General features: G+C 41.2%; 1 protein-coding gene across 2 annotated transcripts in view; it reads right to left on the minus strand.

Annotated features, from left to right (window-relative positions):
* Window positions 1–1407: 1407 nt before the first annotated feature.
* dip2ca (disco-interacting protein 2 homolog Ca) overlaps window positions 1408–14393 on the minus strand; it is a 228952-nt gene continuing 215966 nt past the window's right edge. The window contains exons 32-38 of one of the 2 annotated variants that reach the window (XM_034703282.1): window positions 13182–13211; window positions 9575–9636; window positions 7493–7550; window positions 7324–7398; window positions 7066–7240; window positions 6353–6476; window positions 1408–4443 (exon numbers count right to left, since the gene is read on the minus strand). In XM_034703282.1, coding sequence (XP_034559173.1) covers window positions 4191–4443; window positions 6353–6476; window positions 7066–7240; window positions 7324–7398; window positions 7493–7550; window positions 9575–9636; window positions 13182–13211 — 777 coding nt within the window. In that variant the 3' untranslated portion in view covers window positions 1408–4190. The remainder of the gene's footprint in view (window positions 4444–6352; window positions 6477–7065; window positions 7241–7323; window positions 7399–7492; window positions 7551–9574; window positions 9637–13181; window positions 13212–14393) is intronic. The other variant, XM_034703283.1, reaches the window with a different exon arrangement.

Genomic DNA, 14393 nt, shown 5'->3' on the forward strand with positions numbered 1-14393 from the left:
GTCGAGCAGGTTACTAAAACCAGTTATTGGGAGTTATTCTAGACAACCTTCTGTCCTGCTCAGACCACATTGATTATATTGTATCCAAGATGAGGAAGAGCTTTGTCGTCGCAAGGAAATGTTCTGCTTATGTTCCACAGTCTTTTATGATTGATGTTGTTTGGTCACTTGTGCTGTCACAGCTGGAGTACTGTCCGGTTATCTGAAAACTTCAACTTGTGCAGAACAGAGCTGACAGATAAGTGCTACATTGCACTTTCCGAACCAACGTCTGTTAGATGCACAATCTGTTACATTGGCTGACTGTGGAGGAAAAAATCAAAACAAATATCCTGAACTTCATGCATAAGCAGTCTGGATAAACACTCCAATCTTCTTTCAAGAAATGCTGGTGTACATAGGTTCTAGGTGTGGTGAAAATTCGATTATTAATTAATCACGATTATGTTATGGACGAGTATGAATCGATTATTACATTTTCAAAAATCTATTATTTTTTGCATTCTTTTATTTTGTAAAAAAGTTATCCCGCGGTCAACGGAAGTTAAACGTCACGTGCGTTCACTGCATTCAGCGGTCAGAATCGTCACAAGAAGTGAGCGGTGCATGCAGTGAGGCGTGTAAAATGGACGAACAGCCAGCTACTAGCAACCAACCAATCCACCCAGCTCCTTCTGGGCTAAAAGCAAGCGTGTGGATACACTTTGGTTTTTATGGCAGGAGCTCTAAACATTGCCACACTAAATTAAAGAACTGCCGCAATACCACAAACTTGAGGGCTCACATCTCCCGCTTCCATCCGAAGGCGGCAATAATAAGGCGGCAATAATAATAATAATAATCAGCAGTAATCGAATCGGGACCTCAATAATCGGAACCGAATCGAATCGGGAAATTGGACAGATTAACCACCCCTAATAGGTTCGTGCCACCAGTTCGGAGCACCTGGCCTTACCAAGCCCAAGGTCAAATTCCTTGATGCAAAGTGTTTTGTAAAGAGGGTTCACTGCCTGGAATATGCATCGCTAATAGAAAACTCAAGGACAAAATGTCTTTTAAAAAAGTCATCAAAAGATTTGTTTTAAGCTTGAGGTAGATTCAATTATTATCTGCTGTGATCTTCTGACTGTTTCTGTATTCTTTGTTTTATTTCTCTTGTAGATTATTTTCCTCAGGGTTGTTATGGATTATTTCATGTTAAGCAATATCTTATAATATCTTTTAAGATGTTTTGAATTGTGATTATAAATGACAGCTTTGTATTGTTATGTGTGGACCCCAGGAAGACTAGCGACCACGTTGTGGAAGCTAATCGGGATCCAAATAAAGAATATCAATGGTTTTCACTTTTAATGCACATTTCAGAGCCCGTTTTCTAACATTTGTGAAAAGAAATACACCAAAGTCTCACCTTTTATAGTCAAAACTGTTGAAATATTTATTTAATTGAAAGACTTTACGTCAACTCAAATAAGACATTTTTAAAACCTTTAAAAGAACAGACTGGGACGTACATTTCGCTGATAAAGAAAGAGAAACAAACAGTGAAGAAAGTGCTTTTTGTCTTTTCTAAAAACCTCCTCGAGTGTTGAACATTCTCCGCCAAGAAGCTCTGACCTTCACGGTCTGAACGTCGATCTTTGACCTCGTCCGCAGCTCTGTGGGGAGTTAAAGGGTCTCTGGTTAAAACGCCTCCCTGCTTCAGTCTCTTCTTCTTCTTGTTGTGACATCTCTGTGAGCCCTGATTGATCCGTCCGTGTAAAAATATGAAGGATTTCTGACTCTGATATTTACAAAACGCAACCTGTCTGCCTCCACAGGCACGCTCCAAGGTGTAGACGAGGGTTCACTTTTTCCCAGCCGACGGTGTGAAAAGAAAAGAATCCAGTCCTGCTGTCGGTCTGATTGATTTGAGGAGTTTCATCCCAGTTTAAAATAAAATCAACTATCTGTTTATCATATTTTCAAATCCTTTCAGTTTCTGATAAACTCAACGTATGGAGAATTATGACCCCTCAAAGCTGGTAAGTTTGTTGTTGGTGTAATTCCCACTTCCACCACTAGAGGTCAGCAGAGGAGTGTGTAAAGTTTCCTTAAGGTGCTCAGAGTTTGGAGAGCTTGAAGAGTATTATTCCCTTTAAGTTTAAAATCACAATGCTGCTTTAGTTGCTTTCAAAACGCCTCAATACAAAGGAAGAAGTCTAATACCTGATTGTTTTTAACTTGATAACGTATGTACAGCCTCCTGTTCTCAGATTTTCACAACTGAACTTAAGATCCGGTCTTCAGTTTGATGTTAACTCATCCCAGAATGAAGTGTTAAAGACAGATTTAAATCCTGTTAAATCAGAAGTCTGTATCGACTAATTCATTGCTACATAATAATCATGATAATGTATCGTGATCATCTAGGTCCTGCTCACCCTGTCAGGTTTCTAATTTGCATAACCAACCTTTCATTTCACATTATCCCTCACTTCAGTTGCAGTAACAACCTTTCTGAGGTCGTAGATTTAACTTTACATGTTCCTGCAGGTGTCCTTTTCACCACTGGGGTCTTGCTCACCCTGTCAGGTTTCTAATTTGCATAACCAAACTTTCATTTCACATTATCCCTCACTTCAGTTGCAGTAACAACCTTTCTGAGGTCGTAGATTTAACTTTACATGTTCCTGCAGGTGTCCTTTTCACCACTGGGGTCTTGCTCACCCTGTCAGGTTTCTAATTTGCATAACCGCCGGTTCATTTCACATTATCCCTCACTTAATTCGCAGCAACAACCGTTCTGAGGACAGAAATGTCACCGTAAAGAGTCCTGCAGAAGTCTGGTTCACCCTGTCCGGATTCAAATTTGCATAACCACCTATTCACTATACATTATCTCTTACTTGAGTCACACTAACTTGGCTTTTCTGAGGACAGACATTCAGTCTTACATATTCCTGCAGGAGTCCTGTTTAGCATTGTGGTCTAACTCACCCTGTCAGGTTTTTAATTTGTTTCTAACCTCCTGTTCATTATACATTATGTCTTACTTATGCAATGCTGAGTACACCATTTAAAAACACCAGGTAATCATTTTTAATTTAGAGTCATAATTGTCTCAAAATGTTTACATTTAGTCAAATAAAACCTGATCTTTATGTCCTTAAATTGGACGTTTGGTTCAGATTCTTCATTTTTAAACTGGAATAAAACTCCTCAAAGCGAAAACCTTTAGACCAACGTGACACACTCCTACTCTCTGATGTGAATCCTTCACTTCATAAAATCTATTATCATATTTCTCCATTATATGCTTGATGTGCACTCAGATAATACGATGCTTCATTGATTTTTTTTATATTAGCAAATATTCAAGAGCGGAACATTCTTGAACGTCTCGTCATATACTTCTAAAAGAGAAACAAAATAAATTAAATCAGTTTCTGTTTGTACATACTTACATGATATGATTATGTTAGCTGTGTTTGTACGAAAAGTAAACGGACTTAAAGGCTGCAGCTGTTAGTTTGTGGAAATTAGCACACTGAGTCCCTGCTGAGGAGGGCTGGACGGTCTGAAATGACTCTGGATAAAAAAGTAACACTTAGGCTTTAAAAAAACAGAACAAGCTAACATGACACAAACGTGTAGTACCTTGTAAAATCGAAGGACGGCCGCGGTTTGTTCCCCCCCTCAGACCCCACCCTCGTATCAAAACATATCTCGCTCTGTGTGATGTTCATCGTAAAAACATAAAATATCCTTTTTGCTACAATGTTTCGTTTTTGTGTAAATATCCTATTCCAAAAATAGCCTTCACCTTTTCTAGAGGATATGTAAAAAAAGAAACAAATCAAAAACTGCAGCAAATATGTAACAGGAAAACGTAAAGTGAGCCACACATAATTAAAGCCTGACTCTGATGATTGTCCTCTCTCCGCTCCAGGCTCTATGAGTGCTACTTTTTGGTGAACAGTTGGTAAAAACGGGGACTTTCTTTGACCACATTACCACATTCTGAACTCTGGTATCCTAAATATAACCACTTGATTTTGGGAGCTAGTTGGCAGCAGCACAGAATCCTCCAAGGTCTGCTCTGTGCTGCAAACTTGGCCTCCCGCCCCTGTTTTCAGTCTCAGGAGCAGCCTGTCTTTGCATCTCCCTCAATAATCCTTCATCCCTCTCCGTGTTGCCACCAGGGGGCGTTACATGTTGTACGCCACGTAGATGGGGTCCAACTGGTCGGCCAGGAAGCCGTCACGCAGATGCATGCGCTGCTTCTCGCCCCGGGAGTTGATGGGGATGACGCCGATGTCGACCACCACCACCACGCCCACTATCAGGTAGTGCTCCTCCAGGACCACGTTGGTCACCAGGGGGACCAGGTCCAGGGCCTCCTGCTCCGAGCCGTCCAGCTCCACCACAACCACCAGGAGGTTGGTCCATGTGAACACGGCGCTGAAGGAAGAAGAAGAATTATAAACAAACACGATTTTTAAAGGTGACATATCATGCACAATGGACTTTTTAATGGTTCTCTACCTGAAATATGTTTCCCTGGCATGTCTACAAACCCCCCGAGAATGAAAAACATCCATTCTGCCCCTGTTTTGATTTCTCCACCTTTCTGTAAATGTGTGTGAAACGAGCCGTTTCAGACTTCCGTGTTTTTGTTACGTAACAACAATATCCGGTCTGTCACGGAGTCAGAGCTCGGAGCTTGTTCAGCCCATAGACTGTATAAAATAATACTGAATCCCTCCTCCGTTTTTCATTACCTGCACAAATGTGTGCTAACAAGGAGCTTAGGAGGGAGGCATGCTAGTTGTAGGCTGTCTTAATAAACACAAAGGTCGGTTTTACTCCCCACGTCTGCAGATTTGAAGATCTAGTGGATGATTTTTATTTATCATGGATAAGTGCTAGCGCTAGTTAGCATAGCTACATAGCTACATGTCGTAGCTGTAGCTGTGTACCAAGACATACGTCGACATACTGACAAATAAAACAACAAGAAACACAGAATCTGTGACCAATCCTTCATAAAATGTCCCGCTGCCTTTCTGGTAGAGGTCGGTTTTACTCCCCACATCTGCAGATTTGAAGATCTAGTGGATGATTTATATTTGTCATGGATACGTGCTAGCGCTAGTTAGCATAGCCACATAGCTACATGTTCGTAGCTGTGTACCAAGACACACGTCGACATACTGATAAATAAAACAACAAGAAACACTAAATCTGTGACCAATCGTTCAGAAAGGTCCTGCTACAGGCGCCTCTCCGTCAGGATCAGATTCTGGATCAGATTCAGAGGGTTGAATTAACGTGATCTCTGAGCAGCCGTGTATATTCAGCCAATATGTAAACATTAGATCAACGTGCTGGACAGCCGAGGCACATCCACTTCCTGAGGGGGCGTGGTCAGAGAGAAAACAGAGTGTTCTGAGGAGGACTGAAGAAGAGGGTTTTTCAGGCAGACCAAAATCTGAATTTAAAGTGTTTTTTTGAGCATAAACTTTAAAGACATGTTTTTGGGTCCTCTTAGACCAATATATATTGATGAAAAAAGCGTGATATGTCACCTTTAAAGTTTGTGTAGGAGTGGAGTCATGTCCCTTTAATTGTTTGTTGTTCTTGTCTTTGTCATTGTTGTCTTTGTCCGTCTTGTCTTTATAGTTGTCATTGTCTTTGTATTTGTAATTGTTGTTGTTGCTGTCATTGTTGTCATTGTTGCCTTAAGTTGTCTTTTTAGTTGTTGTTTTCTTTGAAGTTATTGTTGTCCTTGTCATTGTAGTTGTTGTTGTTGCTGTCATTGTTGTGGTCGTTCCCTTTTGAGTTGTCTTTGTTGTCTTTTTAGTTGTTGTTGTCTTTGTTGTTTTTGTCTTTTTAGTTGTTATCACTGTTGTTGCCGTTGTCGTTATCTTTGTTGTCGTTTTCTTTGTGGTTGTTGTCTTTTTCATTGTTGTTATCTTTGTCAGTGTCGTTGTTGTTGTTTCTGTCTTTGTTGTAGTTGTCTTTTTAGTTGTCTTTTTAGTTGTCTTTGTCGTTCTCTTTGTCGCCTTCATAGTTATTGTCTTTGTTGTTGTTGTTTTTTTGTTGTCCTTGTCGTTACCTTTGTTGTATTTAATGTTGTTGTCTTTGTAGTTGTTGTCTTTGTTGTTATCTTTGTTGTCTTTTTTGTCATTTTTATTGTTGTTATCTCTATTGTCTTTGTTGTTGTTGTCTTTTTCATTGTTATTATCTTTGTCATTGTTGTTTTTGCTGTCTTTTTTGTTGTTTGTTGTTATCTTTGTTGTCATTTTATTTGTGGTTGTCTATTGTTGTCTTTGTCATTGTTGTTGTTGTTGTTGTTGTTGTTGCTCACCACTCCGTGATGCTCTTGTGCGTCCTGATGACGGAGGTCTCGATGTCGATCGGGTGGTAACGCATCCCTCTCAGCTCCATGGCCTCCTCCAGAGCACCGACCACGTACAGGGCGTCATGGCGCTCTGCAAACACAACAAAACAAACAAACACAATAAGACTTGCTTGTTCTAAGAGCACCTTCATCACAATCTCTTGTTGATGTAGTGATGTTGAATGTTTTCTTTGTTCGGATGTGGAAATATCTTCTTTTTTAAATCATTAACAAACACGACATCATAACCTCGGGGTTATTGACGATCAATATGTTGATGAATAGTCATTTTGGTTTATTGAAAACCTTTTAAGAAGGTTTTTTGTCTTAACTTCTCTTCTTTTTATTTCTGATGGTTAAAAAAAAGGGCAGCAGTGGTCGAGCGAGGCAGAGATTGAATGAAGAGAGCGAGTGCAGATGATGAAAACAAAACTGTGAAACTGAGAAAAAAATTGAGTCATTTGGTCAGATGTGCGTCTCTGAAGTTTCTCCTCAGAGAAGACTCTCAGACAGCATTTACACCTCCAGGTAACTCTCCAGTGAGACCCAGACTAATCATTCCCACGAGGTCGACATCAGATCAGCCCTGAAGCAGTTTAATCCTGTCCTCCTCTCTGTTATATGAGAGCGTTAAAGGTCAGTGTCAGCGCCATCAATCACCCGAAATATCACATCCTCACCTCCGCTGGCATCAGTCAGCTCCGTCCTGCGGAGGAAGCCCAGGTATCCGGTTCGGGCCCAGATGGTCTGGGTGTCCCCGAAGCTCAGTCTGGAGTTGAAATGATCGGACTGTAGCGCCTCGTCCCCGTAGACGGTGAAGTAGCCGCTGGCGTTGTGGCCGCTGTGAACCCAGATCTGCAAACACAAAACATCAGCTGTTATGGTCACAGGTGTTATATCTGTGTTTCTCTGCTTCTTTATCAGGATGTCAGACAAACCTCTCCAAGATGCGACTCTCCCATTGGTCCCTTTGTCTCTGGGTTGGCGATGATGATCCGGACCCCCGGTAGGATCTGCCAAGAAACGAAAGATAGATTCATCTTTAGTTCGTTTAAGCGTTTTAAATAAAGCCGACAAAATATATTTAAGGAAGAAAGAAACACTCACCTTCCCAGACTCCATCAGCGGCAGGCTGTGTGGTGACCCCCGCTCTACCAGTCTGACCCTGTAGAGACAGAACACGTCAGCTGTTGTCTGATACGTGCCTCTGAGAGAGATGGAGGCTATTGGGTCATCTTAGCGGTTAGCATAAAAACAACATGTAGCTAGACTTGGGATCAAAACTGAAGCAATATTCATCCCAAACAAACGGCCATAGTAGCGCCCATTCATCTGTTTCTGGTAGGTTTCAGTTTCACTGTAAATGCTGTGGTAAGTTGCACGGTAATGCAGGCTCAAACCGGGCTCACTTCAGCAGTATGAGCACGAAAAAGAAACTGATAGGTCTGACGTTTATCAAAATAACATCACGAGGAGGAGAAAACACGTTTAAAATGTTTGTTTGCTGAATCCATCATTTAGGATGCATTCAAGGGAGTCAGGAAATCTAAATGCTGATTGGCAGGAAAGAAGTTGTATAGATTGCAGATAGAGGGAAAACATTGAAACATCTGGTTGGTTCATAAACCTCTCCTCTGAAAGCTCAAACCCTGGGAAACAAGTCCTGGAGACTCCCGGGTTGCTATTTATGGTTTCCCCCAGCAAGAGATGTGACTCAGCCTGGGTTTGATTGGTTTAAAGGGCATCTTTCTCTGCGGTGAGGCTGCTTCAGAGTCATATTGTCTTGCATAAACTTTCAGCTTCTCATTACATTCAAAGTTTGAACTCTCAGCCAGAGCGATGCTTTCTCAAAACTAAAACACAGCAACTACCAACAGGAGAAAAACTGAGATTTAACATGAAACAAGCCAGAATGTCGTCCAACAAAACATGATAATACTTTTTGTAAATGAGCCAATATTTAGGAAAAAGGCATGATAATCTTCAACCCAATGAAGCCAGACTCAAAATAACTGCCCGGCACAAAGAAGAGGTCTCACAGGAATATTTGTCTGATTTGTAGCACTTACAAGCTCCATTATATCAAAATGAGGCTTTTTGTCAACGGAAATACATTGTTCATAAAAAGTTTAAACAAAAAACAAGAACGTGTAATCAAATAAGAAATATATTCTTAAATTAGAGAAAAAATCTGTTAAAATGTACATCACTTTATTTGGAAATAAAACCATTTTATGAAAAATCTATTTTAAAAAAGCAGTAAAGAAAGTATTTCAGAATTTTTTTTCTCAGTTTGAAGAAAAATATATTATTTTTCTCTTTTTTTTTTAAAATACATTTTCAGGCTTTTTTTTTTTTTTTTGCCTTTTTTGATAAGACAGGTAAGAGAGACAGGAAATATGGGTTTCAGAGAGACAGAGAGAGGGGATGACCATAGACTGTATAATAAATGAATGTAGTCTCCGTGATGTCACCCGTCTGTTTCTGAAGCGCTGTTTTGAAGCCAATTGTCAACCTTACTTCGTCCGAACTAGTGTGAGGTAAAGAGGCGGGCCTTGAGCCTTTTCGCAAACAGTGAAAAAACAGAGTGCCCACCTGTCAGTCAAGTCAGCCACGCCCTTATTTGGGCAAAACTTGTAAGTTTAATATCTTCAGAAATACGAGTTATAAAAAATTCCCCCCTATACAGTGTGTGCCGATAGAGACATAAGCTATCCAGACTTAAACTGTTTTTTGAACCAGGCTGTAAACATGTTTATTTCTGCTGTAAAGATCGTCTTCATTGAATGGGTGTGTATGTGGTTTCCAGTGTTTCTGCAGCCAGCCTCCAGTGGACGCTCGATGAACTGCAGTTTGTAGGGGTTTTTTTTGGCAGTCAGTGCTAGTGTTTGTGAATTGGACAATTTAGACAATGAGGTTCATTTGCAGAGAACTTAGCCACCTTTGCCCCTGGCTCATTCACAAATGTGCCAAAAGCACCCAGGCGTGTTTGTGCTGCAGTGCAGTGTGTGGTGCATGTAACCATTTGCTGTGTCTTTTGGCACAAGTTTAAAGCTGTGCAGTCCTTTGCAACAAGTGGAGTCGCCCCCTGCTGGCCGATTTAAAGTATTTTTGCATTGGCTTCAAGTTCAGCTTCTCTCTCTGGAAGTGTAGATCAGTAAATTCAGGTGTGTGGTGTGTTTAACTCACCTGTCGTGCCGTAGAGCTCTCATGTCAACGAACACAGTCGTGGGGTCGGGTCCTGACGTGCCCTGAGGAACACCAACGACAACAGTTACCTCACACAACGTCTCTTAATACAACTATTTATAACTGCATGACATACACCTTTTCTACCACTACCACTACAACTACGACGACTTCTTCTACTCCTACTCTCAAGGCGCAGTGGTTGCTCGTGCATTAGTGCTCACAAAGACAAGCTTTCCCTCCACAGCAGAGAGGAAAGCTTCGACGGGATCCCACAAACCTCAACAGTGTTCACAAAACGTTAGGAGAGAACAGAGGGGTGGAAACAGCCCAGGGAGGGAAATCAGTGGAATGAAAACAACAAACACAGACAATGAAATCCTGGTAAAGTCTGCTTATACTCGGTCAACATGCGGAGGAAGAGTCACAATAAAACTGTCTTTCAAAGGGAGGAAGAGAAGGAAAGGTGACACAAAGCGAGAAAGAAAGATGGAAGAGTGAGTGAGGATGACGTGTAAATACCATCTCTTCAGCAGACACATGATTTGAATCATATCTGGTCTTAAGCTGCATATCTAATTCTGTTTCGACTGCTGTTGTCCTACATGTAGCATCGGACTTCCACCAGATCTGTGTCCGGTCCATCTCCGATCCACTGTGGTCTGGCTCTGTTCTCTCTCGTCCGTCAACACTCACTGGTTGCGTTTTCAGAACACAGAACAAAGCAGGACCGTCGGACAGCTGGAGTCATGTGACCGAGGTTTTCCCACAGTAATCACTGAATCAAGGATTCTCCTCCTCCTCTCCTCATCCATGTTGTCTTTCTGGTCCTCTGAAAACCTCTGACCTGTTGACTCCAGGCCTGGCTCCGCTCATCATGACTTTGGTTTGTTGTAGTTAAGTGAAATACGATCTGGTGATAACACAGAGACACAGCCGGAACGCAACAGAGCGGATCCAGAGGAAGTTAAGAATAGAAACCTATCAGATCCGGTGCTGTGATGGACTGGAGATGGACCGGACACGGATCTGGTTGAATTTGGCCGTGAGTGTGAGAACTGTCTGAAGAAAAATCCATATGGCGAAAACAGAAAGAGGTAAAGACCCCTGTCCCGACCTCCTTCTTCTGCTTCCACCATCCTTCCATCCCCCTTTTCTCTCTCAGAGGTGATTCAGGATTAAAAAAGGAAAGCTGCAAAGCCGACCACCAGACGCACAGCGGCATGCTGGGAGTCAGAAGCCCACACACCCAGAGCAAGAAGTGGCAGAAAGCATCACACCACAACGAGGCTAAACTGAATCACCAGCCCTGAAAGTCCACCAGAGGAAGAATATTTACAATCCAGGAGGAATGTTTCAACATTCAGAGCAGAGGTGTCTTCTTTGAAAGTTTTTATAGACTTTTTGAAGTTTTCAGACTTTGGGTTTATACGTAAGTGTCTGGTCACACCAGAAAGTGGAACTACAGAACTAATCTAACAACCTTTGGGATAACACTAGAAGCAGGCCTCCTCGTCTTGCAAAGCTCATCTCAACATATTTTAGTCGCTTTGCTAACAGAGGTCTTAATATGGGCTCTTGCAGGGGTTCCTTAGCTTTTGAGACAGCCTCAAGTGGGCACTTCAAGAACTGCAGTTTTTTCTGCACTCTCACTTAGGCTTCATTTTGAGTTTGCTGCCAACCAATAACCACAAAAACTAAAGGATCAAAGCAACACGACCCTGTTCAAACCATAGACTGTATGAAAATGAACATAGTCTCAGTGATGTCACATGGTTTCTGAAGGGGCGTGATAAAGCCCAACAACGGTAGTCGCCACATTGGAAATGCTGACTCAACCTAGCTTTTGGTGGAGTTGAGGCCACCCGTAATCCTCCTCGCTAACAGCTACATGGTACACGCTTGTGACTCAAGTTAGCCACGCCCCCGAGGAAGTCGTATTACGGCACCCTCAAAATGAATGTTTTAAAAAAAGTTAAGTGTGTTTGAGGAAAGATGCTAATCGTGTTTTTTTTGCACCAGGCTGTAAACACGTTTAAATCGGCTGTAAAAACAGGCATTGTTGTAATATGGGTGTCAATAGGGTCTCCTTGGCTTTTTGAGCCAGCCTCAAGTGGACACTGGAGGAACTGCAGTTTTTTGCACCTTTACGGTGGCTTCAGTTTTCACTGGAGGCTTCCACTTGGGTTAAAATCAGTCTCTTCTTTGAAAACGAGGTGACATCCTTCAAGAGTCCAGAGTACCTTGGGTAACTTCCTGCTTGCTCAGTAAGACCTCCCAATAGGCTCAAGGAACAGTCAATAACAGTCTGCAGTCCAACACCACTAATGTATACATTTACTGGCGTCCCCTGTGAGATTTACTGCGATTGGTCCACGGTGAAGGTACCGTCTTTAGAGTTCATGGAAACGGAGGTAGTTGTGTTAAAATTTACTAACTTTACGTCATCTTTGTGAGAAAATGCAACAAAGTGCAGCGATACCAGTGACGGTGGTTGGTTTCGGTCCATTACTCTGGCGTTTTGTACGGTGACTGGGAAGTGTAATGCAAATTTCAAAGGATGAAGCACTTTTACAAAGTTGGAGACAAATTCATGTTTTGGAAAACATTTTTACATTTTATGAAACAAAATGAAATTAAACACTTTAACCAAGACAAAAAAAATGTACATTCAAGAAAATAAATGTACAAAATCAGAAACACTTAAAGAGATTCTACTGGAAGAGGAATGTAACAAATACAGGAAGTGACCCTAAAGTGAGTGGTTTGTTTTGGCGGAGAGGAACAGACTGTCCTGCCAATCAAAGATCATTCTGATGTGTCCTTTCAAAATAAAAGCCAAACGAAATTTGAAAAAATAGCGATACTTTTGGATATTTTCAGAGATTCTGAATTAAGAATCTCAGTTTCCCCTGACTCACTTTTATTCAGACAAAAAATAGGAAGCTATTTCTTCAAATTTACATGGATAACATTATGACGTTGTCCACTATTAGTCTGAACTATAATGAGCCAGTTGAAACTGAGATTTGTTCAAAATCTCTGGTTGAAAATATCAAGAATTATCGCTATTTTTTCTAATTTTGTTCAGCTTTTATTTTGAAAGGACACATCAGATTGACCTGTGATTAGCAGGACAGTCCATTTCTCCCCACCAAAATAAACCGCCCACTTCCGGATCACTTCCTGTATTTGGTACATTCCTTTTCCGGTAGAATCTGCTGTTTGTAATTTTGTTTCATGTAAAAATGTTCCATCTCTTTAAAAGTGTTTCTGATTTTGTACATTTGTTTTCTTAAATGTAAATTTGTCTCCAACTTTGTAAAAGTGTTTCATCCTTTGTAAATTTGCATTGCCCTTCCCCGCCACCGTAGCTTTGTCATGACTGCTGGTGTGACCAAACCCTGACTTATCTGAATTTGAGCTTTTCACGTTCAACTTTCAAACCCTAAAGGAAATATCTGAAGCTGGTCATTTCACGTTACATTGGAGCAATTCTCATAAACTCAGATCTAAAGCCAGCTGATGAGTGATGTGCTGACAGGCAGTGGGGTGGTGGTGGTAAGGTGGTGGTTTTTAAAGGGAGGGGTTGATGGTAGTTCCCTACCTGGTCGGCAAGCTTTCCCAGCCTGTGAGGCTACAGCAGCAAAGAGGGTGGAGGAGGAGGAGGAGGAGGAGGGAGGGCGGAGACAAAACCAAGTATGAGATATGTGGGCGGGGTTATGGTTAAAACAAGGAAGTAGGGGGGAAGAAAGAAAAATGTCAAAATGGAAAACTCAAGAAGAAAAAAACAAAAATAAGCAGTCAGAACTGAAACAAAAGTTCAGCCAAATGTTAGTTAAGTCGTTTAAAGCTGCAAGGAATAGTTAAAGGCTTCAGAGCAGTAGTTCAGTACTGTGTTATATTAGTTATTATGTTGTAATACTAGTGTAAAAGGACTCTGTTAATTCAAGAAGACAGCCATGCATGGTTAAAACCATTTTTATCTTCATAAGAGCTTAAAGTTTCGTCATATTTTAACAGTTATATCTTCAAAAAGTCTGGACCAGATCACATGAGATCCTTTCATTCCTCCCCAGTTTTTCTTTGAGCTTTAGGAGCACCAAAGAAAAATCTTTCACATCAAATCTGGAAGGATAACCCAATTTGATATACGTCGATTAGCAAATCATAGGAGCAATGATCGGCTTGAAATGAAAGGATGAGGCTGAACCCGGAGGACACAGAGAAAAGCGGAATGTCTCACACATCGATTTTTTATGGACGACACAGAGACAAAGACAGTGGCTTTGATTTGGATCTTTGTCCAACGTAGTGAGTCTGTTTTCTGAAGTCTTAAACCTAAAGCCTGAAAAACAGATCACTGGTGCTTCTTGCATCAGTAGAAAACCCAATTTGCTCATTCTTACATTTTCATCCGTGTATTTTTGATGCTCCAAAGACAGAAATAAACAGCTTTCAAGCAGTAAAAAGAAAGACAACAATTATTGAACATATGTGCCCCAAAAAACCCTTCCACACAAAACCCCTGTTTGTGGAGTTTGAGCCCAAACAAAATCATAGAGTGTAACAGTCCTTCACATTTACTGCAAGCCAGTGTTTTTGTTTTCTACTCAAAGATCTTGTATATGTTGTCATGATATTAACACAGAGACAGGACTCTTCGTCATCCTATCATATCTTAAAGAGCTCATAGTGCCCTATTACCCCTCTAGAACACTAGACACTAAACACTCTGTGTGCCTACCACTTACTTTAACTCTTCCTGTCCCATTAAAGTTACTAACCATAGACCTTTCTGGAGTCCCTGAGCGTCCCA

This window comes from Notolabrus celidotus, chromosome 15 (assembly GCF_009762535.1).
Source record: "Notolabrus celidotus isolate fNotCel1 chromosome 15, fNotCel1.pri, whole genome shotgun sequence".
Taxonomy (NCBI): Eukaryota; Metazoa; Chordata; class Actinopteri; order Labriformes; family Labridae; genus Notolabrus; species Notolabrus celidotus.